The 25,698-nt window shown below is 33.4% G+C and overlaps 2 protein-coding genes and 1 non-coding gene across 3 annotated transcripts; 2 read left to right on the forward strand and 1 right to left on the reverse strand.

The window, feature by feature from the left end:
- Window positions 1-345: 345 nt before the first annotated feature.
- On the reverse strand, window positions 346-2,504 carry LOC107892489 (uncharacterized protein At5g01610). Its single transcript, XR_005918231.1, has 3 exons — window positions 2,164-2,504; window positions 1,524-1,577; window positions 346-976 (listed from the first exon to the last, which is right to left on the reverse strand). It is a non-coding gene; the product is annotated as an uncharacterized protein At5g01610 (transcript).
- Window positions 2,505-13,501: 10,997 nt separating this feature from the next.
- Window positions 13,502-14,724, forward strand: LOC107890941 (abscisic acid receptor PYL4). The gene has a single exon (XM_016815548.2). The coding sequence runs from the start codon at window positions 13,796-13,798 to the stop codon at window positions 14,438-14,440; it is 645 nt and encodes a 214-aa protein (XP_016671037.2). The 5' UTR covers window positions 13,502-13,795; the 3' UTR covers window positions 14,441-14,724.
- A 4,669-nt stretch (window positions 14,725-19,393) lies between these two features.
- Window positions 19,394-22,994, forward strand: LOC107890933 (protein trichome birefringence-like 35). The gene is made up of 6 exons (XM_016815542.2): window positions 19,394-19,909; window positions 20,074-20,356; window positions 20,621-20,792; window positions 21,414-21,610; window positions 21,716-21,868; window positions 22,488-22,994. Exons 1-6 carry the CDS (start codon window positions 19,705-19,707, stop codon window positions 22,816-22,818), a joined length of 1,341 nt encoding a protein of 446 aa, XP_016671031.2. The 5' UTR covers window positions 19,394-19,704; the 3' UTR covers window positions 22,819-22,994.
- The last annotated feature ends 2,704 nt before the right edge of the window (window positions 22,995-25,698 follow it).

Raw genomic sequence — 25,698 nt, forward strand, 5'->3', positions numbered from 1 at the left:
CTAACTGTAAGTCTGCCAATGATCGATGTTCCAAGATGACGTTTGTTCATAAGCAGCGGCAATATACAGGAAACTTTTGCCTAAAAAGTGTTTTGGCTTCTATGTATCATATCCTTAATTTCAAGATACAGCACCGTATGCAACTATAAATCATCCATTTTTGTGGCTTCGGGCATCAGAGTAATGCGGCATTTCATTTGCTAGAACCAAAGTCCTTCGTCCTGTACAGATTTGATTACAAAGCTTGCGCCATAGCTCATAAATGTCAAAATAAATTCTAATCTATCAGTGCCATGGCATTGGTCGATAACACCAAAGACTTGTTAAAAACAGAGAACTTGCAGATCCTCTAAAGCACCTTCCATACAATTTATAATATCTTAATACACAAGGTTCATGCATTGCCACCTTCATTATATACATATATATATATTTGGCCAGACACCTTCAACATAGTAGAACAGAGTAAAAGCCTTATCACAGTAGAAACCATAAAGTTAACCAGTCTTTGCACTTGAATCCTAAAACTTATTATGGACACAAAAGTATGAAGGTTCAGAGTTAAAAGTTAAAAGAAATAGGATCTCCAAGGCATCCTAACCACTTTAAAACTTATCTACACTTACTCCATCCCTGGAAACCTCGTACGCCTCTCTATTCCTGCTTTTCTTCATTCCGGCTGTGACATAGATCTTCGATCCTTCACAAGTGATACTGGTTACTTTTACCCATATCATCACCTTTGTCTTCATACCCTCTATATCAGCCAGCTTTCCTTTCTCCAGATACCCAGTCACAGTGGTGAAGAAGCGCAGAACAGATGAGTCCTTGTATCCCACTTCACATATTGCTGGAATAAAAACAGTGAGCTTCCCAGTCTCTTCATTGAATTCATAATTTGTGGCATCACGAGGGAAGATTCCTATTGGCAGGTTATACTCTCTTAACAGCTCTGGCAACGGCTTTTGCATTTTTCCTGTAAAAAGCCAATTATTGGTATTAATGACAGTTTTGGGAGGAACCTATAGAAACTGCAGCATATTCTATTATCGAATGAAGTGTAAAGATGAAGTCTATATATCGCACGTTCAACACCATTAATACCCCAACCCACAGACAGAAGAAGGGCTCCACGAGAATGTTTGAGTGGTAGGTAGTATTGTGAAAGTTATTATAAGGATCAATATGTTCATTTTTTGGACAACTGATATCTATTGAAATTAGTGTTGGCTACGAAAAAACCTAGAAGCCTTACGTTGGCATTCTCTACATTAAGTATCATCACAATTTAGGCAGCCACTTGGTATTCCAAAACGAAATACTTAAGAGACTAATAACGGTTAGCATCTTTTTCTTACAGGTTTAAGTACATAAGCTAATCGTATATATTGATTATATGAAGCACAAGCAATGAACTGGATACACATTTTATCCTTCAGAACATAGCAAAAGCTATCTATAACAAGTAAAAAGTCACACAAAGAAAATAGAACAGCCAACAATTCTGCCAGAGAAGGACAAACCTTTGATTTTATTAACCAACCATTTGGCTCCCCTTCAATACTGGTGGATAATGACTGATTGAAAGGGAGAAAAGATGATGTTAGCACGAGGAATGTCAATAGGGAAAGATAGACATGCAGAACACAAGGAGTAGAGAATACTGATAAATGAACAGGTATTCATCAACATACCAGCTTTGCAGCATTTGGAGAAAACATGAAACGAGTTTATAACATTCCAAAGACTGAATTTCTTCCAACTTTTTAAGAAATTCGTTAAATATTATGTATTCAAAGATATGAAAATTGGCACACGGTTGGATGCAATACAGGCCAAAATAAAAAGATTTCCAATCAATCCTAGGTTAAAGTTTCAGTAACAAAGGGGAAAAAACTGTCTTTGCTAATTACAGTGAACAAATAAAGAGTCGGAATTTGCACCTTGAGCAATACGCTGATTAATCTAACATTTGAAAATCAAATTAACCGTCGCAGTTACATGTACGTAATCCGAATAGATCAATATTAAAACAACATTTCAGAAAGAAACCCTAGGCGAATTAACGATACCAACAAATTCTGGAGCAGAGCAGAGGAAAAATTGGAAACTGAAGTCAAAAAAATGAAGTAAAAGGTATGAATAGAGAGGGGCATAGCATACGTTGAGGTCGTCGCCGACGGAATCGATCTCCTTGTTGGCCTTCTGGCCGAGCCAATAGGAGCCCACCTTGTTCAATATCTGATCCATCTGTGGTGAGGAATATCAAATCTCGATTAAGCTCCTCTGATTCTCTCTCTGTCTCTGTGAGGAAAGAGAAACCTAAGGGGTGAAATCTAGAGAGAGAGAGAGAGAAAGAGAGAGATGAGCTTCCGTAATTCTATATCTAAAACTTTTGGTTGTTAGATAGATAGAACCTGCTTAACCGTACCCGCTGAGTAAAACTTTCTCCCAATTTTAACCGTTCTGTAAATTTCAAAGTCAAACCCAATCTTATTTTCCTTTTGGTAAACTCTACTAATGGTGACCAACTCTTATAAATTTTAGAAAAGTTTATACTTTAGTAACTCACATTTATATCTATTTTCATTTTGGTCACTATAAGTAGGGGTGTTCAAATTTCGATTAAAACTGAATTAACTGACCTCCAACTGAACCGATTCAATTCGGTCGGAGGTCAGTTAATGATTTTTTAGAAATTTAATTATCGATTAATTCGATTCAAAATCAGATAATTAATCGAATTATCCGAACTATATGTAGTTTTAATTCAGTTAATTCAAATAATTTGATCAAATGAACATTACCAATTTATATATATTATACTTATTTTAACCAAAAAAACAAAAACACTTAAATTCCGGTTCGATAACGGTTAAAAAATTTAAAAATTTGATTAATTTAATTAATACTAGTTCAGTTAAGTTAACTATTAGTATACTCCGAACTAGCTCCAAGGATTTGTTTTTTGGGCTACTTTCTTTTCATTTTAGTCCAGTAACAATATTTTAGAAAAAAAAATGACCCTAACTCCGCCTGTCGTTAGAGCGGCGATCAGAAACCACTTATCGGTGGTCCGAAATCCTCTCTTTTTCACCTATAGTTTAGATTTCCCTGAAAACTAAAAAGGGTTCGACCCATTCAATCAGTTGGGTTTTAAGCAAAAACAAAGGCCCATAATGCTAGAGTTGGTATGGGGCTTAATCAGTACCCAAATATCCAATTAGAATTAAAATTGGGGTCAAAAGCAATCAATTTAGACTTAAGTTAGTTTTATAAAACGAAGGGCTCAACAGGCCCAAATGTTTGAAATGGGTTTCAATATGAAACTAAGAAGTTTAACGGGCAATTAATTTCAAACTTCGGAGTGTTTTAGTTCCGACCAAATTTGGTGTCAATAATTATGAGTTTATATATTGATTGAGTATAGGGATATTGGATTAGGCATTGATATATATGGGCGTAGGATTATTTAATAACTAATAAATTAATTGGTTTTGATATCCAAAATAATAATCCATTGAATAAAGTACAACAATCAATTAACCGAACAAATCGATTAATCAATCGTGTTGATTTATTTATATATTTAAGTCTCTAACTGAGTCGGTATCACGAGTCAATCAATCACCAATTTGATTAGAGAAATTAAAGAAATACCTTTCTTGTAATTAAAATAAATTATATTATTTGAGGATACTTTAATCTTTTTACTTTAATAAAAACTAATAAAAATATGTTTATGAATCAATAAAATCTTAAATTTACTATTCAATCAAAATTTCATTTTATTGTTATTTATACATTTTTTATTTTAATATTATTATTATTATTCAAGTCTCTGATTGAGATAGTGTCACAAGTCAACCGGACACCAACTCAATAATGAAATTACAAAAATATCTTTCTGTAATTAAAATGAGTTATATTATTCGATGGTATAGTATTTTATTTTTATTTTAAAATGCATATAGAGGAATTTGAACACACCATTGGCATTAATAAAATCTTAAATTTAACACTAAATCAAAGTTATACTTTAATTTTTTGTACATATTAATTTTATTATGCACATTTTATTACCTCCATCAATTATATAACTATACTTTTTTATCAAAAAAAATAACCTAGTGAAATAAAGACCTACAATGTTGAATAAAGGCATGAACAAACCAAGCCTCGAATTCTGCTAGCCCTGGGCTGGCTTGTCTTGCCAATCTTGCCACTGAATCAGCTACTGAGTTAAGTTCTCTATTAGCATGTTGAATTTTAACATCCTCCATTCCTCCAAAATTTTCAACACGCAAGAGCAGAAGTATCCCATGTTTCTATGCTAAGTGGGCTCCTCCAAAAATAGCCCATAATTCCGATCGGAGAACCGAGCAGTATCCAATGTTATGGCCAAGTTAAGCAGCCATCTTGTCCCCGAAAACAACCCCAGTTAAAGCTCACGAGTTCGTTGTATTAACAGCGCCATCAACATTTAATGTAATCCATCCCGTTTCAGGTGGGAGCCAGTGATTAACTCAAGTGATCCTACCATGGTTCTGATTACTACTGCTGTCTCCGTTTAAAGTGTAGTTAGCCCACACTTTCGCTGTCATGAGGATTTGAGTTGAATCAAAGTTATCTTCTCCTAGAACTGCAAGATTCCTCTATCTCGTCAGTGAATCACATCTTCATCCTTAATCTTAATATCATCATCTTCAACAGCCTTACTATTAGTAGCACTCGACGACCCCCAATCTGGCATGAATTTGTCTTTGGACGATATCGACTCCATCGGTCCAGCATCCATAGGGGAATCTCCATAATCAGGCGGATCATCCTCTCGAAGACGAACTATCTTTGTTGCCCTTCCAGTGTTACCCGTAGCTTGCGTGGTTGTTCATTGTTGAGTGTCATAGTTTTGAACAACTTTAAATTCGTAGCATTTTTTTCACAAGTTATACTATTTCTTTTAATCTATACTATTATATAAGCCTCTAATTTAGTTGATATCACGAATCACCCTAACACTAATTCAATTAGAGAAATTATAAAAATACTTTTTCATAATTAAAATCTTAAATTTACCCCTCGATTAAAGTTTTATTTTGATATAAACATTTTGTTACCTCTTATATTAATAAAAATATTAGATTGAATTGATACCACAAATTAACTCGACACGAATTCAAGATAGATGACAACAACATGATAAAAAAATTATATTCATTTAATATTCTTTTATTAATACCATGTTCTATATCTTATTATTAACTAATTTCAAATTAAAATTTACATATTTCTATATTCTAAATAGATTATATCCATATATAAAATTTTTAAATTTAATTAAGTAAATTAAATTTATTTATTTTTATGACTCATCTCCTTAAGCAGCCCTCACTTTCTTTAACTTAATCCGCCGAAGCGTTTTGATATTTAACCCAAAAATAACATCCAATTTATTTTCCTGGAAAGGTAATGTTAACACTCCAGATTCTCATCCACCGAAGGAGTAGAGTAGGTAAAAGAAAAGTGAAAGAGGGGAAACCATAAAATAAGATCCAGAAAAGACCGAAATAGAGGATCTAAAGCTAAACCATAAACTAGAAAAATTGTACTATTTTTGTGAGAAATTTAAAAATTAATATAAATTAATATTTTTGATGATTTTTTGGAACCATGCGCTGAGCTCATACCTGTTTGTTCTGTGGTTGAGATACGTAGCTGGTTTAACGCCAGGAATTTGAAATCACCGCCTCGCCACCGCTTCTTTACTTCTGATGCATTAATTTTCAATACATTTTAAATGAATTAGGTTGTAATAATTTTATATGATTTATTTTTGTGTTCTTAGCTAGCTAGATAGACAGGGGTCAATAATCAAATTATAGAGAGCGCGCTAGAATTTGAGTTTCCCTTTTTGCCTACTATCACATCACTTACTAAAATACAGTGTTATATCAAATTAACCATCAATCTACCAGACTTGTGTTATATAATTGTAGACTAGGTCTTATATCAAATACTGCTCCATTTACTATTAATTGAAATTATTACAATTTTAACAGTCAATCGATGATTAAAATAATTTTAATTAATTTAGACAGTTAATTGAATTAATCAAATTTTTTATATATATTTCTTTCTTTAGATAAATTTAAAATATTAAAAAATATCGTTACAATATTTTTTTAATTTAAAAAAACAAAACTAACAAATAACACAATAACACTAATTTAAAATCATCATAACAAACACTACATTAACAACAAGGAAATTTGAGACTTGAGTGATAAAATATAATATGAAAATGAAGAAAAAAGATTTGAAAATGTCAAGAATAGAAGATGATCTACTATCCAGCGATTTTGAGTTTGGCAATGGAAAGGGAAAGAAAATAAATGAGGGCTTCCTTCTTCTTCTTCTTTTACTTCTTTATTTATTTTTAGTTTAAAAATATAAAAATCTATTATGATTTTAAGATCATTATAATAATTTGTATAAACCCAAGATTCTTTAATTTTTATATTTTTGTTTACAATATATTGGGCTTATAATATTTTGTTATTAATAATTTGATTAATAGGTTAATTTAGTTAATTATTCAGTTTCGAACTAAATTAATTATTAATTAAAATTTTAAAAAATCCTTATCTGATATCCGACCGAATTAGATTCGGTGGCTGGTCAGTTAATCAAAATAATTCAGTACGGTCAATTATTTCAATTAAAACTGAATTATGCACACCTTTAGGGTTTAGGGTTTCTAAATGGATTAATATATATTTTGCCTTAAAACCATTCATTTGTATTTTATTGGTACCCATTTTTTTAACTTAGTTAGTATTTGAACTTGTATTCCATCTACTAAGTTAGTACTTTTGTACTATAACACCCTTAACCCGTATCCGTCGCCAAAACAAGGTTACAGAGCGTTATCGGAATACACAGATCAAATACATACATTCCATATTATTTAAAATTCATGTCAAATATTATTCACAAAGTCCCTTATATGAGCCCTCGAGGCCCAAAACATATATTAGAAACAAGTCGGGACTAAACCGGGTACTCAGAGAATATTTCGCGAAATTTCAAAATTTTTCCTAGGTACAAGGTACACATGCCCCTGTGGCTCACACGGCCAAGACACACCCATATCTTAGGCCGTGTAACTCTCTGACTTGGGTCACATGGCCAAGTCACACACCCGTGTGCTAGGTCGTGTGTAGGTGCAGGGGTCACCTGTCCAAGCCACACGCCTGTGTGCCAAGCCGTGAGATCAATTTTGAGCATTCTATTTTGAAATTTTTAAGATGCAGAGAACACAAGGCCAAAACACATGCCTATGTTATAGGCTGTGTGTCACACACAGCTAAGACACACGCCAATGTCTCTGCCCGTGTGGATGAAATAGGGATATTTCCAAGCCATCTTTGTCACCTAACTTGGCATCAACCTATATTAACACTTTAACACATTTACAAGCCAATATAAAACATTCAAATCAAGCCAAAACCAAGTCTTATGCATATCATATCATCTTATATAATCAAGTATTCATGCTTAACAATTTGATCACTTACATATATATATACATATCTATGCCAACTATAACAACTTAAACCATGTTACAATTTGCCTATTAGTTAACCATCAATCAATTATACCAAAACACACCATGATAAGACCATATACTTGTATATATCAAAATGTATCAAACATAAGCTATTCAAATGACTAATCACAACAAAACATTTACATGCCATCAACGGCCAAATTAACCTATACATGCCATTATACCAAAGTTGATTTAATAAATATACCGAAAAAGGGTGATTGATAGTGTGATGTGGCTCCGACCAGCTTCCAACCTTAACAAGCTTTCGAGTTACTATAAAACAGAGAAAATAAAACAAAGTAAGCATTTAATGCTTAGTAAGTTCGTATAACAGGAAATTAACTTACCATTTATTTCACATTTAAGGTAAGCTAACTAAACATGCTCAAACCAATTTGGCCAATTGCCTAAACACATATCCTCATCAAGCATGTTAGTCATGTAATTCACATAAATACCAAGAAACATGAATGAGTTCATCAATATTCAATTTCCACATGCATGTATTTATCACTTCAAGTGTCCATGAACATGTATATATCATATCTTTGTATTTAAAGTATTTATCATAATAATTCATCTTCAATTCATATCATCTCATATTGGAACTTTACCCGTTAAATCATTTAAAATATCGATGGATAAAAGGGTAGTACACATGAAGTGTACGAATTTGAAATCCGTCAATTCATATTCAGGGGTGTTCATTAGAGCACATAATTGAGAAGCTGTCTCTCGAACCATATAACGGGAAGCTCATGTGAGCCATGTAACGGGAAACTTATCCGAGTTGTATAATAAGAAGCTTATAAGAGCCATATTTAGAAAGCTTATGTGAGCCAATAACGGGTAGCTCTGAAGAGCCATTAATCAGGAAGCTCCGAATAGCCAGATATCGAGAAGTTCAAGCGAGCCATATCGGGAAGCTCCGGAGAGCCATTAATTAGGAAGCTCACAAAGACCCTTTAATTGGGAAGCTCACGAAGAGTCGTATATTGAGACGCTCATAAGAGCTGCGGTGTGTCCACAACACATGTAGGACCACAACCAATCGGGATGATCTGAATAGCTATTAACGGGAAGCTTGCAGGAACCATATAACGGGAAGCTCGAGAGGGCATCGAATCTCATTTATCCAAATAAGAGTTATTATTTATCGGACATTATCGGATATGTGATCAATTTCATATTTATAGCACTTATACAATTTACATATACAACATTCAGTTCAAACATATAAATATACACAATTTAGTTACACAAACTTACCTTGACAAGTGTTCGTGAATTGTAATCTACTAATCCGATACTTTTTCTTTTCCTTGATCCAATTCCGTATTTGGTCTATCCGAATCTATACGAGTAAATTTAGCTCAAATTAATACAATTCATACTCAATTCAATCCAATTCACATCTTAGGAAAAATTACCATTTTACCCTATACTTTATTTAATTATGATTTTGTCCCTAAGCTCGAAAAATAAAATTCATGCAATTTAATCCTTATTCGAAGCCTAACTGATTTTTACATATCATAATAACAGCTCATGTATTTCATAAAATTCAGAAATTTTCCATGAATTTTACATATTTACAATTTAGTCCCTAAATCATAATTTCATAAAAAATCACTTTACAAAAAGTTGTTTATCTATCAACAACCTTTCATTTCCTACCATAAATTTCATAATTCATACATATTCATCCATGACAAAACTTTAATACTTCGATAACTTTGCAAATTAATCCCCGAGATAGCTAGATTAAGCTATTACGATTTCAGAAATATAAAAATTACTAAAAACGGGACAAGAAAACATACCTAATTGAGCCAAATAAGTTTTCTCAAAACCCAAATTCCGTGGCTAGGGTTTCCATCTTTTTATTTGGGAAAGATGATAAAATGATGATATTTCATGTTATTTTATTATTTATCATCTTTTCATCTTTTACTTTCCAATTTAGTCCTTTTCTTTATTTAATTTTCAATGGATGACTAAGCATACTTATCTACTAACTTCTCTTAATGGTCTATTTTCCATATAAGGACCTCCAATTTTGAATTCCAGAGTTATTTGATACTTATAGGTACTAGAACTCAACTTTTGCATTTCATGCAATTTGGTCCTTTTATCAATTAAACATATAATCGGTAAAATTTTCTTAACAAAGTTTTTATACGATATTCCAATCATAATGTAAATCATGAAATAATATTAATTTTTTTCAGACTCGGATTTGTGGTCCCAAAACCACTGTTTTGATTTCACTAAAAATGGGCTGTTACATGTACTAACACCGACAATTTGTGCTAATGTGGTACTGATAACCAATTTGGTGATGTCATGTGACAACCTCTAAATGTGTCATGTGGCAAACACAAATAAAAATTAAAAATCTTTAAAATATATAAACTAATAAGAAGGTATAGTTTTTTCACACCAAGAACGAGCTCGACCAAATGGTTGCTCAAATACATATAAATATGGATACAAATTTCTAGTGATTCATTTCATTTCAGAGATATCTTTTAGCAAGTTTGTATATTTTTTAGTTTTCTTATAAAATGTCAAGTTATTTATATTATTTTTTAAATTAAAAATATATAAAATAGAAAAATTAATAGAAAAAATATAAAAATTACATCAAGAGTGAACCAAAACATATGGTTGTTCATATTTAAATGCATTTGAACAACCATTTATCTACATTCATTGTAGACATGTTTTTTTAGTTCTTTATATGCTTATATATTTTTGTAATTTTTTTTATAAATTTATAAATTTATAAATTATATATATTTCAAAATATTATAGGCTTTTAATATATTTTAGGATTAATATGTAGTTTAACTCTAAACTTGTTCAAAAGTTCCTAGTTGGTACATGAACTTTTTTTGTAGCTAGTTGGTACTTGAATTTGTATTTCATCATACATATTGCCTCAATTTGTAAATAAGTTTAATTTTTTTAATGGTTAACATGTAGTTTGCCCTCTGAACTTGTGCAAAAATACCTAGTTGTTACCTAAATTTGTACAAAAAGTACCTAGTTACCTAAATTTGAGGGCAATAATACATAGATGTTAGCTAAATTTGTACAAAAAATAATTTATATTTTTTAAAAGATGTTTAATTTTTGTCTGTCACATGTCACACAAAGAGGTTATCACGTGTCATTATAGAATTGACCATCAATGCTACACCAGCACAAACTAACGACGTTAATGTGGATGTACCAACCTAGGTGATGAATTACAAGTTCAGGTACCAACTAGGTACAAGAAAAAAATTCAGGCACTAACTAGGTATTTCTGGATAAATTCAGGGGTAAACTACATATTAATCATATATTTTAATTGTATATATATATTATATTTTAAAATAATAATATTTGAAAAATTGATATTTTATAAAAAAAATATTAAAAATATATAAAATTATTAGAAACACTCGGATTTGAACAATCATTGTCTAGATTCATTCTTGATATTAAAAAATTATATGTATTTTTATTAATTTATATATATATTTAAAAAGTAATTTTTATTTATACTTGTCACGTGATATATTAGGAGGCTATCACATGTCAACGTCGGATTAATTATTATTGTCACGTCAACACGATAGTATAAAGATATCAACCTCATTAATTTAATACAATTTTAAATATCAATTAAGTAAAAGTTAAATAAATACCAATTAGATAGAAATGAATAACTTAAACAACAAAAATGTAACTAACCCTTCCTAAATTTATAGAATGGATAAATTGTTAACAATTTATATTTGATTTTAATTTTTGAGAAATTGGTTTTCCTAATATTTGCTTCGTCATGTCGCTTTCCTTGTCTACAACTAAATATCCGGCATGTATCTCTGATTCACCATCTTCGACCGATGTCTACTTTTCCTTTTTCGTTTTTGACCATACATATATATAACCATGCAAATCCCATAGAAAGTAGATAATTTTGTGATCTGCAATGGAAGACTCAAATCAAAGCTTTACTGCTACAGATTAAAAGGAAAGTTTGATGGGTGTTGTGGTGGAGAGGCCTCATAATAGTCATCAGGAAATCGTTCGGGAGTTGATATCATGACTTTGGTCATCTCATGAAGATATAGAAGAATCCATACTAAATGAAAAGAAAAAAAGAGACACTTGCAACATGGGGAGCTCATGGCTGTCAAGTCATATATAGGAAGGGATATTGAAGAGTATCCAAATGGGTGAATCAAAAGGTCCAAATCAACCAATCATACCCAACCAAAGCAATTTGACCCAAGACTCCCACGTGACTCATACCTGCACTACCCCAAGAATCATACGCTAAAGCCTCCGTCCAACTTGTTCCTTCTTTCTTTTATGCTACTACTACTACTACTTTCTAATTTTCTAAGCCACAACTCTGTTACTTTAATTGTTTTTTAAGATGCAATGCAATGGGGTGCAAAACAAAACCCTAATATTTATGAGTGGTGGTTAAAAGACAAGACAGAAGCAAAGAATGACGTTAAAGCAGCAAGACACCAAAAGTGAAAGCTATGGTTGCTTTGGGAGGGCATCCCATCAGCTATTAACCATTAGGCATTACCATGGATTGGATTTTGAACCAGTTAACGTAGTTGCTGCTAGCTACTTGCTTTATTTTATTTTTATGCAAATATAAATTTTAAAAAAGATATTGAAATATTATTTTGCGTAAATTATAGGGCGAGAGCTAAGGGAAGGAGAAGAATTTCCATTCATCTCCTGTTTCAATTGTTATTATATTTATTTTATCTGCAGTGGCACTGTGGCAGTCAGTTTAATTCAATGCTTATCTTATCCTTCGGCTTACGACTCTCCTGCAAGTTGATCGTCTCTCTGACCACTCTGTACTATTTTTTCAAATCACTTTAGCTTTTGACCCTCTCTTTCCTACACATTTACGAAATTTGGCACTCTTTGAATTGACGTTCATAGCCTTCTGCCAATATCTATATTCTATGATGTTTCTATCTGCCGGCCAGTTTTCTTATACCTCACTTCTCAGTAGATGGGTTAAAACTGCTCCAAACATTTCCTACAAAGTATTATCCATTTCAAATGGACCATCTCTTTCGATAGTTACAATTCTATCCTTCTCTTTCTCCAGTAAACAACTCTTTCTGGTAGACGATATATATAGGTGCATGAATGCCTTAGGACCACTTATCAAATTGCACCATGACATGTTATGGCCATGGAAGCTTGAGACAGGTTCCTCTTTTTTAGCCTATCTTGGACATCTTTGTCTCTAAAGTTTGGGAAATGGATTTGTTTTCATCTCTTTTATTTGACTAATTAATTGGTACATAATAGTAATTGAAAGCCAACCGCAATTACCGTTCCAAAATGACGACGACAATAATGCAGTAGGAGAGGAAGAAAAAAAATACTTGGGTGATATATATTTAGGGTTAATATTTAATGCATCAATTCTATCACATAATTTCTTATCGTCAAGTGAAATTAATTTTTTTAATTAAAAATAGTAAATAATTAGTAAAAAAATATCACGGTAAATAACAACCTCAGCATGCATAGAGTAAAATACAGTTCAATGGCTGTTGATAACGAACAGCAAAAGTGTTACAAATTATGAGATCTGTTTGGTTCTTTTACAACTTATTATGGTACTAGCTATTATTAATTCACTGACCTATTACATTTTGTACATGTGCGTAGTATGAGCAAACCTACGTAATATGAATTCGTTTATACACTGTGAGAACCATGGGTTAATATGGGTTAATTTAATATCTCAACTTTTGGCATAGTTGTACTTGAAGAGAGAAGCCGAGAAGGAAATATTGGGGTAGTTTGGTAAACTGAAAGCATTGATAAGGAGAAGTTGGTAAGTTGAGAAGAAACAAGTAGGCATAGTTTATTAAATTATCAGCAGTTCTCCACATGAAGTTTTCATTTGCTTCCTTATATTACACTAGTATAGAATAGAAAAATAGAATCAGACCCACTCACCCACCTGCCTCGCTCATTAACATCATCCACTGCAACATCAAGCTCTTCCCCAGTTGGAAAGCGACTAACCCAACACCTTCTCCATTTCTCCACCCATCTAACTATATATACTCTCTTCGCTCCTTATCTGCTTATATTATAATACCCCAGCTTTCACCAACAAAACTGCAAATAAAAATGCATGCCAATCCTCCAAAATCATCCCTCTTGCTCCACAGAATTAACAGTGACACCCCGGCACATAACTCCACCACCTCTACACCTGATAATTCCTTCATGCTTTGCCAAAAGCGTTACCCTTTAACATGCAATATGCCCGTCCCTGACACCGTTGCTCGCCACCACACGCACCCAGTTGGTCCCAACCAATGCTGCTCTGCCGTTGTCCAACAGATCGCCGCCCCCGTCTCCACCGTCTGGTCCGTTGTCCGCCGATTCGATAATCCCCAGGCTTACAAGCACTTCGTCAAAAGCTGTCACGTCATCGTTGGGGATGGTGAAGTTGGTACCCTTCGTGAAGTCAGCGTCATCTCGGGCCTCCCCGCTGCCAGGAGCACAGAGCGCCTCGAGATCCTTGACGACGAGCGTCATGTTATCAGCTTCAGCGTCGTTGGCGGAGACCATAGGCTAGCTAACTACAGGTCGGTGACGACCCTCCACCCTTCCACTTCTGGGAACGGAACGGTGGTGGTGGAATCCTACGTGGTGGACGTGCCGCTGGGTAACACCAAAGATGACACCTGTGTGTTCGTCGACACAATTGTTCGGTGCAACCTCCAGTCACTGGCTCAGATCGCAGAGAATCTCTCCAGGCGCAAATAGCAAACAACGAAACCAAGTCATTTTCGTGAGTAGATTCAGAACCCTCCATCAAAATAGATTAATTTCTCTCTGTCTCTTTGGTGATACGCCGTCGATTTTGTGAGTATCCGATGTTTGGGTTGCCGATGGAACATCTCATCACTGCCAAGTTCATGTTTATCATTTCACCTGTGTATGTGTATCAGCTTCTTTTGTTTATTTTGTTTATCTCTTTTTCTTTACTTGCTTAATCTGTGAAATACTATTATACTAATAATAAATACAGACACTTGATTGTTAAAATATATGCATATATCTTTTTAGGCTCCACTAGTTTCTGTCGACATTGCTGCCGACTGTTTTCCCCAGTCTGTATATAACTTTATAAAATTGGACAGAATGAAAATAAAAAAGAAAAGATAGAGATTTTAATATTTGAATGTAATGGATGGAGCATATGTGAGAGTGGTTTTATTAAATATTTAAAAAAAGATTTAACCCCAAAGCTGGAAAGATGGTTAGGGTGAGAAATTAGACATCAAGAAACGAGACCAATAAAAAAATGGCGGCGTAGGTTTGAATAAAGCAGAGAGTTGAGTGTTCCAATATCAAGTTTCCATGTGAATGAGTCGGTCATGAATTTGTTCATCATCCGGTTTCCACACAAGAAAATTTAAAAAAAAATGTAATCAAATGGTTGTGGGGGTTGGACTGGAAATTCAGGGCTAGTCTCGGAACATGTGGTGTTAGCTTAAAAGGAAATTCAGGAAGATGGTGACATGCACATTATGTGCTTAGAGATTCTGAAATTGGAGAAGCTTTTTTTGGACGGAATAAGAGCAGGGAAGAAGTTGGGATCTTTTGCTAATTGCAAATGAGGTAAAGTAAAAGGGGGAGAAGAGGGCATTTCTCGGCCTTTGTTCTGCTGCACAGTGAATAGAGAATCATGAACAAGTTGGCAGTTGGTTTAGTCAGCACGTCTTTTCAATTTAACGGTGTAATCGAATACCGGACCACTGCAATAGGTGTAGGTCTGGTCTAAATTACTACTACATTGGGGGCGGGGGGGGGGTTCCTTCACTCATATCTCATCCCATAAATAAATGAATTTATGATTAGTTTTTCTTTTTCCTTTTTGTCAGAGTTAAAATACCAAACATAGCACAGGGCAATAAGGCAGTCAATTTAAACGATCATTAATATTCTTACTTTCCAGGCAGGAGCTGAAAAGGGTTGATAATCCAACCAAGTATATTTGCGTAGGGTTAAACATAGAAACTACTAGTATATTGTAAAGAAAACAAATCTGAAAATGACAAAACGTGGGGTGCGGGGTTGGGAGGAAAAGAGCAAGGAGGGGTTGGGTTGCGAGTAACCTAGAAACTGCCGGTTTGGGGTATTGCATGGGTGGGGGAAGCATGTTGCATTAAAATAGTAAAAAGAAATAACGTGAAGGGAATCCAACAGCTGCTCTCTTTTCTGCTACAACTTGACTTTGATAATTCAAACTGTTAAAAAAGAAAAGAAAGAAGCAAGTTGCAAATTGTTTTGTGTGTCTTTATCTCAATCTATCTGTTAAAAGAAGTGCAAGTTGATATGAATGGGACGGAGGTCTTTGCAAGTTGGGGTGCAAGTGGGAAATTTGAGGGAATACTTTTCTAACAAAATCCCGTGTAAGGTAGCGTGCACAATTGTCTACTTTTGAATGCGTTCACGCTACCCATCCATCCTCTTTCTTGCTTCTTCATCACCCATGGCCATCACACATTGACATGAGCTGTGCTGAGCTGATCTGAGAATTTCTATTTCTCTACATTCCTTCATTCAATATCTCCCACTGCCATCCATGCCCATTCTTCTGCTATTTATTAACTATCTTTTTCTTTGTATTCTTTATACTCGTTTTATTATTGACGTTTACTTTTTTCTAATAATATCATTTCTAAAATTTAAATCTATATTTTCTTTTGAAAATGCAATATACCTTATCATTATATGTAACATATGTTTATGCTATTTATTAATAATCAGACGTACATATATCCCACCTTCAACTAACTGCTTACAAAAATATTGCACCTAACCCTATATGTACATGCATCACTGCTTTTGCTATCTTCAATCTTCCCCAAATTTGAAGGTAGATTACGAGGTGGAAACACAAATTCGAATTCTAAAAACGATATTGTAAGAGGGGTGGTCATGAATTTTTATTGTAATTGTTCCGGTAATGAATGTGACACTTTAAAATTTAGACCGCCGATCGAAATAGATATCAGGGTGTTACAAAAAACTATATTTTACATAATAAATTATATTAATATTATTTTTAGATTACTATATAAATTACTCAACTATATAAAGTTATAAATGATGACTCAATTAATCATATTTGTTTTTTTTATTTAATTTTATTAAAAGTCGTTCTTCTTTTCATAACAAAAGAGATGATATGATAACTCTAAAATTGACATAAATGTAAATTTAACTTTACGTTTTGATTCAATTTAATAGTTATCATAAAAAATTTAACGCCCAGTTTATAAATATTGTCTCAATTAGATTCAATTTTTAAAAGATATAAAATTCATTTTTTTTTACTGAAGTTTTTTCTTCCTATCTTCTTTTTTCTCTTTTATTGTCCTCTCTCCATACTCACCCAACCTAACTTTGTTTTATCTTACAGTTGTTAGGCTAAAAATTAGTGACTGATTTAGTTTGCAGTTTTATATTTATCACCAAAAATTAATCCTTACTGTATAATCGCCCAACTTTTAAGGCGTCTTTATTTTATTCATCTAACCGTTAAATCCCTAACGATAGTAATTTTATACGTCACATCATATTCACACTTTCATTTTAGTTACCTAACTTTTAAGTTGCTTTCATTTTGGTCACCTAAAATATGTCCTCTTTTTTTTTAAATATTGATCGGGTAAAAAAAATTAGGGATTAAAGTGAAAAGCGGTAAAAACTAAAATAATACTTTAAAAATGGTCAAATTGTACTTATTTACCCCTCGCCAAAAGTTCTAATTGTACATGAAACCCAAATTTACTAATTGTACATGAAACTCAAATTTCTTTTCATTATATGACATCGAGTCTTTCATACTAAGCTAAAAGCAAAGAACAATCATTTCAATTAATTTTATCTTCCATGCCAAACAAAACCTCAAAAAATTTCATCACTTCTTTACCCAAACGAAGAACAAACAATTAATTTAATTAATTGTGATGGTTTTTCTTTGTTTTTAACTTAGTATGAAATATTCGAGATTATATAATCAAAAGAAATTTTTAAGTTTAATTTAACAATGATTAAATATAAGTTATCGAGTTGACTGCATTAAAAATAATATGAAAACATAAAATAAAATTTTAAAACTTAGAAAGAGATTAATTTAATTAATTTTAATAGTATAGTAACAAATCGGTTAACATTATATTTTGAAATTTAAAATTTTAAGGGATAAAAAATTTTCAACAAATTATTGAATTGATTTTCATTTTTTGAGAATTAAAATTTTAATATTGAAAAAAATATATTTTAATTTATTATTTTAGTTTCTACTGCTTTTTCACTTTAATCCTTATTTTTTTTAACTCAATCAATGCATTAAAAAAGGATAGATGTTGGTGATTAAAATAAAAGCGACTTAAAAATTAGGTAACCAAAATGAAAGTGTGAACATGATATAGCGTGTATAAGTTAATTGCCGTTAGAGATTTAACGGTTTGAAAAAAAAATAAAAACGCTCTAAAAGTTGAATGATGAACTAGGTAATTTACCCTAAAATAAATAATCTTTAGGTTATGTGATAATAAGTTTGTGCGGAATAACTTTTCAATTTAATCGTAATTAATTTCTGATTTTGAATCACATAAATTTAACTTTTGTTTCAAGACTTGCTCAAAAGCTCAAAATGTACTTAGATTAATTAGATAAATGGGAGCTATTTAAAAAAAGGTAAAGAAAGAAATTTGTTGTCAAGAACGATTTAAGCCTGAAAGGGATGATGAGGCAATGTTTTGGGTTTTATGGAATTGTGGACTTGTTTTAGGTTAAAAAGGTTCAATGCCACATCTAGCATTGTTCCTTGGGTACCAACGGGCTGGATTCAGCCTTCAGCCCTATAGTCCCACCTTCATGCTTATCTATCTTTACTACATTATATATCTTATATATTATTATGGTGCACCAATTAATATATATTAAAAGTTTATTTATAAATTAAATAAAAATTTAAGTTAAAATTTAAAGTTAAATTTATAAAATTAAATTTCATTATAGGTCGGGTTTTATTGATTTTATATAAAAAGATAAAATCACCCATAACTCCTTTTCAATTCATAAATAAGAAGATAATGCGCTTCAATGCACTTGAATTTATGTCCTCCTTCATTGAGGACAATACTCATACCAATCGAATCCAATATTGAATTTGATGCATTACCTTTGTACAAAATTCCAAATCAATTGCTTACATTATATAATCATAAGGGGACACTCATTTTTATGACTTTGAAATTTGATTATTGGACTTATATAATATTGATTAGAATGTCGAATTGTAAATAAAGAGATACTCGTACTTAACTACCGTTTGGTACAAATATTTTATTAGTCCAACAATGTTGGCAAACTCATTAATCTAACTGTATATTAGAATTTTATATATTGGTATTTAAGTTTTTTTATTGAATTAGTTGAGGAGATAATTTACCAGCACAATCAAAATCTAATTAATAAAATTTGTATGCATTTTTATTACATGCGGAATGTAGCATATGACTAGTATTGACTATTGTTAATTATCTGTTTTTAACAACTTAACCTTTTTAGATTATGGTCCAACGAAAATAAAAATTAATGAAGTAATAAATTTATAAAAATTAACACATCTAATTACTATTTATAAAAAAAGATTAGGTAGATTAATTATAAATTTTCAGGTTAAGGGCCAAAAATTATGGGTTGGGTTTGTCGGTGAAAATGGAAACGTGAGAGGAGCAAAAATAGAATACTCCCAATCACCAACGAAACAGCCACAATCAGCTGGCTGCAGTGGATTTCCTCATTAACTACCTAGCTCGGACTTCAATTATTTGAAGTACCCATTCCCAGCATATGTATTAACTGGCCACTTCAAGGTTGCATCGTCCAAACCTTTTTTATTTTTAGCAACCGAATCGAATTATTTACTTGCGATGCCTTTGTATAAGTAGCAGTCATTGAAGGAAGTTGTTGCTTTCTGCAAATTCCTTTGGCTCCGCACATTCACCATGTCCGTGACGCCTAGATGGAGTAGAAAGAAATCCCATTTCCCTTTACTTGCTGTTCTTCTCTTGGCCTTCATAACTTGTTCCATTCTTTACAATGAATTCAGCATTCAACAAATCCATGAAAGTCCGGATCATGGTTCTACTCCTACCACTCCACAAACTTCCTTTACTTATGTGAAACCTAATCTTCCAAACGGAGCTTCAGGTATGGTTATCCATCTTTAGTCTTTTTCGTTTAACACTTCTTCTTGGTCAAAGTTCATTTTTCTTGGAATTTTCACCCCAAAGAGTTCTTTTTCTTTCTTGGAAACATTTTTTGGCACGTTTTGAATAACTGGGATTTGGATATTTATCTGTGTGAGGTTTTAGAGGTTCTGGATCGATTCAGTAGTTGCAACTCAACTAGGAACTACAGTGGGAAGAAAATCCAGTGGGTTGATCCGGGTACCGAATCGGGTCGGCGGCGGAGTGCAAGGCAAGAGAGCTGTGATGTCTTCTCTGGCAAGTGGGTTTTTGATAACCAATCGTATCCGCTTTACAAAGAGTCTGATTGCCCCTACATGTCGGACCAGTTGGCATGCCATAAGCATGGAAGGTCTGATCTGCAATATCAATATTGGAGATGGCAGCCCCATAACTGCAATTTGAAGAGGTAATTCCCTGTTTCATTTAGTACCCAATCTCAGATTTGCTTATTATAGGCTTCAAGCTTTTGTAGATAGATTCTATTACGAGCAGGTGTAGCTAATTCAAGAGTACTTATTGATATGATATGGAATTAGATGTCCCGGCTTTGCAATTAATGCCATGTGAAGAATGGAATGTGATTCTTTTGAGTAGTGAAGCTGTGGGTTAATGTTTTGGCCTAAGATAATGGAACTTTCTGTCAACCTTTCTCTTATTTTCTGGCGTGTAGATGGAATGTGACTGAAATGTGGGAGAAGTTGAGAGGGAAGAGGCTAATGTTTGTGGGGGATTCTCTAAACAGAGGTCAATGGATATCAATGGTGTGCTTGTTACAATCAGTGATCCCAGCAGATAAGAAATCCATGACTCCGAATGCGCAGCTTACCATTTTCAGAGCAGAGGTATGCCAGGAAACATCCTCTAAGACGTTTAAATAGAAAGAATAAGAACTGCATGTATTTATGATGGTAATTGATTTTTTCCTTAAGTTTCTCTGTGCCTTAGAATGTATTTGGTTGAGTGGAAAAGTGAAAAATAAATAAATTTCAAGTGTGCTTGATGGGAAAGAAAAGTGAGTGGAAATATAATAAGAGAGATAGCCATATTCTATCTTAATGTATAAAAATCAATCCTTACGAATTGAAATGATAAAGGAAAGAAAATGTGAGGGGATGTATGTTAGTTTAAAATTATGCATTTTCTAAAATGTTCATTTTCTTTCCTATCATTTTCAACTCTACCAAGTAATGAATGAAAAGAAAACTACTTTTTCTTTCATTTTTTCCATCTTTCCTACCAAACACACCTTTGGGAGGGAAAATTATATTTTCTTTTATTTTTCTACTCTTTCAATTATCTATCTTTCTAATTTTCTTTTCACCCTAGCAAGCAAAGCCTTAATGTTGGTAAGGCCACGCCTAAGGACTATTAGTACTTCATGAAACATTATAAGCAGTCGATAGATGTTGGAAATCAATAATATAGTATATCGTTGCTGTGTGTTGCTCTTTTGTCATTTGCAGGAATATAATGCCACAGTGGAATTTCTCTGGGCTCCACTTCTGGTTGAATCTAATTCTGATGATCCAGTGAATCACAGATTGTCTGAACGGATTATCCGTCCGGATTCAGTACTTAAGCATTCGTCACAGTGGGAGCATGCAGATATACTAATTTTCAACTCATATTTGTGGTGGAGACAAGGCCCAGTAAAGCTTTTGTATGTTTGATAGCTGAAGCCTGAAAGATTCTAGTTTAGCTTTGTGAAAAATGCATTTGTATTTGAAGATGTATTGAATTCGTAGTATACTTGCAACTTTTGCAGATGGAGTTCTGAAGAAAATGGAAACTGTGAGGAACTCGATGGGCTAGGAGCCATGGAGTTGGCCATGGGGGCTTGGGCAGACTGGGTAGCATCGAAAGTCATTCCCCAGAAGAAACGTGTCTTTTTTGTTACAACGTCACCAACACATTTCTGGTGAGAGTCTATACCCCTAACCTCAATTGTTCTATGTTTCTCTCATTTGGATAATTTCACCTGGTGAAAGCTTGCAAACTTATCTAGTTGCCATAAATCATAATATAGAGGTATATCAGACAGATGACGAATAGATGAGACTAATAAATGCATCATGGAGTTACTAAAAGGAGTGATCTGAAAATATTAGCATGCTGTATGTACTTTCTGGGGCTTGGGATCCTAGCTGATGATCTGGAAATGTTGAAGCTTTTAGGACCTGGTTAACAAACTGAATGAGCTGCAGATTTCATTTTTGTTATTTTATTTAGACTTTACATGCATGGAAATCATTGTTGGCCGTGAATCCATTGTACAATCTTAGTGCATCATATGTGTTCTTCAATCCCATCGCGTTAAAAAAGGAGACCTTATGTAATTCTTGTGGCTAGTTATTAACTTATTATTTCCATACTGGGAGGAAGCATCTACAAGAGTATGGTGCTCCTACTCCTATTGTGACTAATGTTTACGTAGCTCCTAGAATGTGAAAAAAATGGTTACTCTTCTCATCTTTTGTTGAGGGCTATTTTTCAAAGAAATTTTGGCCAATATTTACTGAAAACTTGCCAATAATCAGGAGTCAAGAGTGGGAACCTGGAAGTGAAGGAAATTGCTATAACCAAATGAGGCCTATCACTTTGGAGGGCTACTGGGGAAGTGGTTCGGACTTGCCTACTATGCGCATGGTGGATAAAGTGCTTTCTGGTTTGGGTTCGAAGGTATCTGTCATCAACATTACTCAGCTCTCAGAATATCGAAAAGATGGCCACCCGTCTATCTATAGAAAATTTTGGGAGACACTAAGCCCCCAGCAATTGGCTAACCCTGCAAGCTACTCTGATTGCATACATTGGTGCTTACCGGGTGTGCCTGATGTGTGGAATGAATTGATATTCCACTTTTTGTAAAAAGTGTGTGAACAATTGGAATTCTTTTAGTGGCTTTACATATAGCAATATGAAAAAGAAAGGGGGGTTTAATTGTGAATTTTTCTGCCTTTTCTGGAACTGGAGCCTGAATGAAAACTGTGTTGGCACTTGGATAGTTGAGTGAAATTAATTAAATCCTTTTTGTTTGTCTAAAACTTGAGGACCATACTAGATGAAGCAAAAACATGCTGGGTCTGTCTGCTTGATAGCATATAGCAACAATATCGTTTCCTGCAGCACGAAGCAATTAGGGAATATGGTCACAACAGGGCTAGGTGGAGGCCCCCACCATTATATTGCATTACAATCACATATATTTTCTTTATTATCACAACTAATAGTGATGATAATTAATATACAACTAAATGATGGCAAAAATACGGTCCATTTATTTATGAGGGAGGCAAAGAATTATTTATTTCCACGGGAAACTTATTCGGCAGACGCATTAATTAAAAAGATTCTGGAAAATAGAAACAGAAATAAATAAAAAAAGGTTGGTATTTACATATCAAATCCGTAAAAGAGTTAAGGTGGTCAAATTTGTAATGGCTTCAGGAAGAGCTGGCGTTTGTCTTCATCCTCTGCAAGTTGTCTCCTCAGCTGCTATAAATAGAAGCTGCTCTTCTTTTAAACTTAACCGGGTTTTTCCTTTTTTTTTTGGTTGGTTCATCTAGGGGTTGTCGTTTGTAATGATATAAGTATAGAAGAATCTGTTAAGCTCAGGAGGGATAGCGCCATGGATGATCTTCAGCCTGATCCTCATTAGCGCTATCCATCCTGAGTTACATGGCTTCTTCTTGCTCTTGCACTGCATGATGTCTCCTCTCCTACTCCCATCGAGAATAAGATGAATTCATGCGACTACCTAGTGCTCCATTATCTTCTCTTCTATTATCTAGGCTCTACCAATCTTACGGAAAAAAACTACCCAGTTTTTGTTGGTTAAATATGTATTGAGCTGTCTCGGCCACTATTCGTACATGGAACTGATCATATGTAGCAAGGAACAGTTGGAGCTTGAGTGGGAGATGATGAGAGATTGCTGCTTAATTGTTTCCTACTTGGTATAAGCCATACACGTTCGGGTCATTTCTTGTACCAAGGAAGGCTTCCTCTTTTAGCATTTGTATTGTTCATTTCCAGGTAACTGTATTTCCTGTGCTGAATTTTCCCCTTTCATTTTCAGTACTTATGTGGAAAAATACTGTAAGAATCGACAAGAACCTACGTATTTTGCATCTTGGTTAGCTTGTGTACTGGAGATAGTATTCATCGTTTCGATTCTAACAAGTACACTGCATTGTGTGCTATAGGGTTCACGTCAAGCTCCCTCTTTATTTAACAGTTAGTACTGACAAAGGACATAAGATCATCTCTGACTGTGCGGGATGATAACGGTTCGGTTTGAATCTATTTCAGAAAAAAAAAAGTACGGTTACTATGTAGCAATTTGGTTGCAAGTGTACCGTTCAAGTAATAAATTTATAGCAAAAAAAATAAATTAGAGAATAAATTAGAGAGTATTTCAAGGATTGAGTCCATAAGATTAACAGTAACTTCTTAAGAAATAAGAATTGAAGCTACTAAGCTTAAGCATCTGCAAGTAATCAACCTACGAGCACCAACCAACGACATTAGGTGAAAATTACTAGTGTGATTGATTGATAAGGACATAAACATCTAAATGCTAAATAAAGCTTAAGGAACGACTAAACACAAAGTACCAAGAACAAGATATAGAATAATGAATCAGCGACTAATAGGATGAAAGGTATGCTAGTATGGTTCTAAAGACAATGGCCTAAATGACATGCAAGATTGCTACCGCTATACTGTGATGCTGTATCAATACATGTTAAGTGCAATGATCACCTTTAGTTTACACCGATTCTCTTGATATCAATGCTAACCGAGAAGTTCTAACAAGGGCCATCTCTTGCAATCTAAGTGCCTCCAATTAACAGACACATTGCATGCATATAAGTTAACTAAATTAATTACAATCAATTCACATACTTCCTTGTACTATTAACCACTAAGAAATTTAATTATGTATAAGATATAAGTAAGCAATAACAATATGAACCAACATCACCATTTATGCAGTAAAAATAAAGAGTTAAGGGTTTGGAATGCTCAATAATAGAATGCAAGTCAAATATTGTTGAATGGAAGCTTAAGAGTCCCAAGGATCTTCCTTCCACTTCCAGGAAGAAATTCTATTATAAAAATTAGCTATCAACTTCCTCTCCTCTCAAAATAGTTGTAAAATTCTCTTTTTTGTATGGAAGTATTTGGATAAGTAATTTTACACATTTGCCTTTAATAAATCACAATTTTTCTACAAAAAATCACGACCTCCCTCAAAATTCCTTAAGTTGTTTTTACATCTAATCTAGATCTCAAAATTCCTTTGTTGACAAGTAATCTTCTCATGTTGATTAGTGATAGGTATCACAGCTCAAGGACAAGGTAACATCATGACTCAAATTGGATGATTGATCTTCTTCTTCAATTAGTGCAGAAGGTAGCGACGCTGCTAAGATCTGTGTCACGACTTTGGAGGAAAGTACTCTTCAAATCAATTCTCAACATCGCGATTCTCATTATTGCCTCAACTTTTAGAATAACTTTGGGCATAAAGTCACAAATTTTATCAGTCTATATATGTTGGGACTTCATTGTTAGTTTAACTCACTATCCTTGCATTAGGACCTTTCACCTAGAAGATGAGCATGTAGAAATAAGATATCAAACTTAAATAATAAAAACTACTAAAAATGCAGGAAATGTTCTAAATAGTAAGATAAGATGTAAAAATCCTAAAACTTTGATTTTACCCAAAAACAAGTTAAG

This window comes from Gossypium hirsutum, chromosome D09 (genome assembly GCF_007990345.1).
Source record: "Gossypium hirsutum isolate 1008001.06 chromosome D09, Gossypium_hirsutum_v2.1, whole genome shotgun sequence".
Classification (NCBI taxonomy): Eukaryota; Viridiplantae; Streptophyta; class Magnoliopsida; order Malvales; family Malvaceae; genus Gossypium; species Gossypium hirsutum.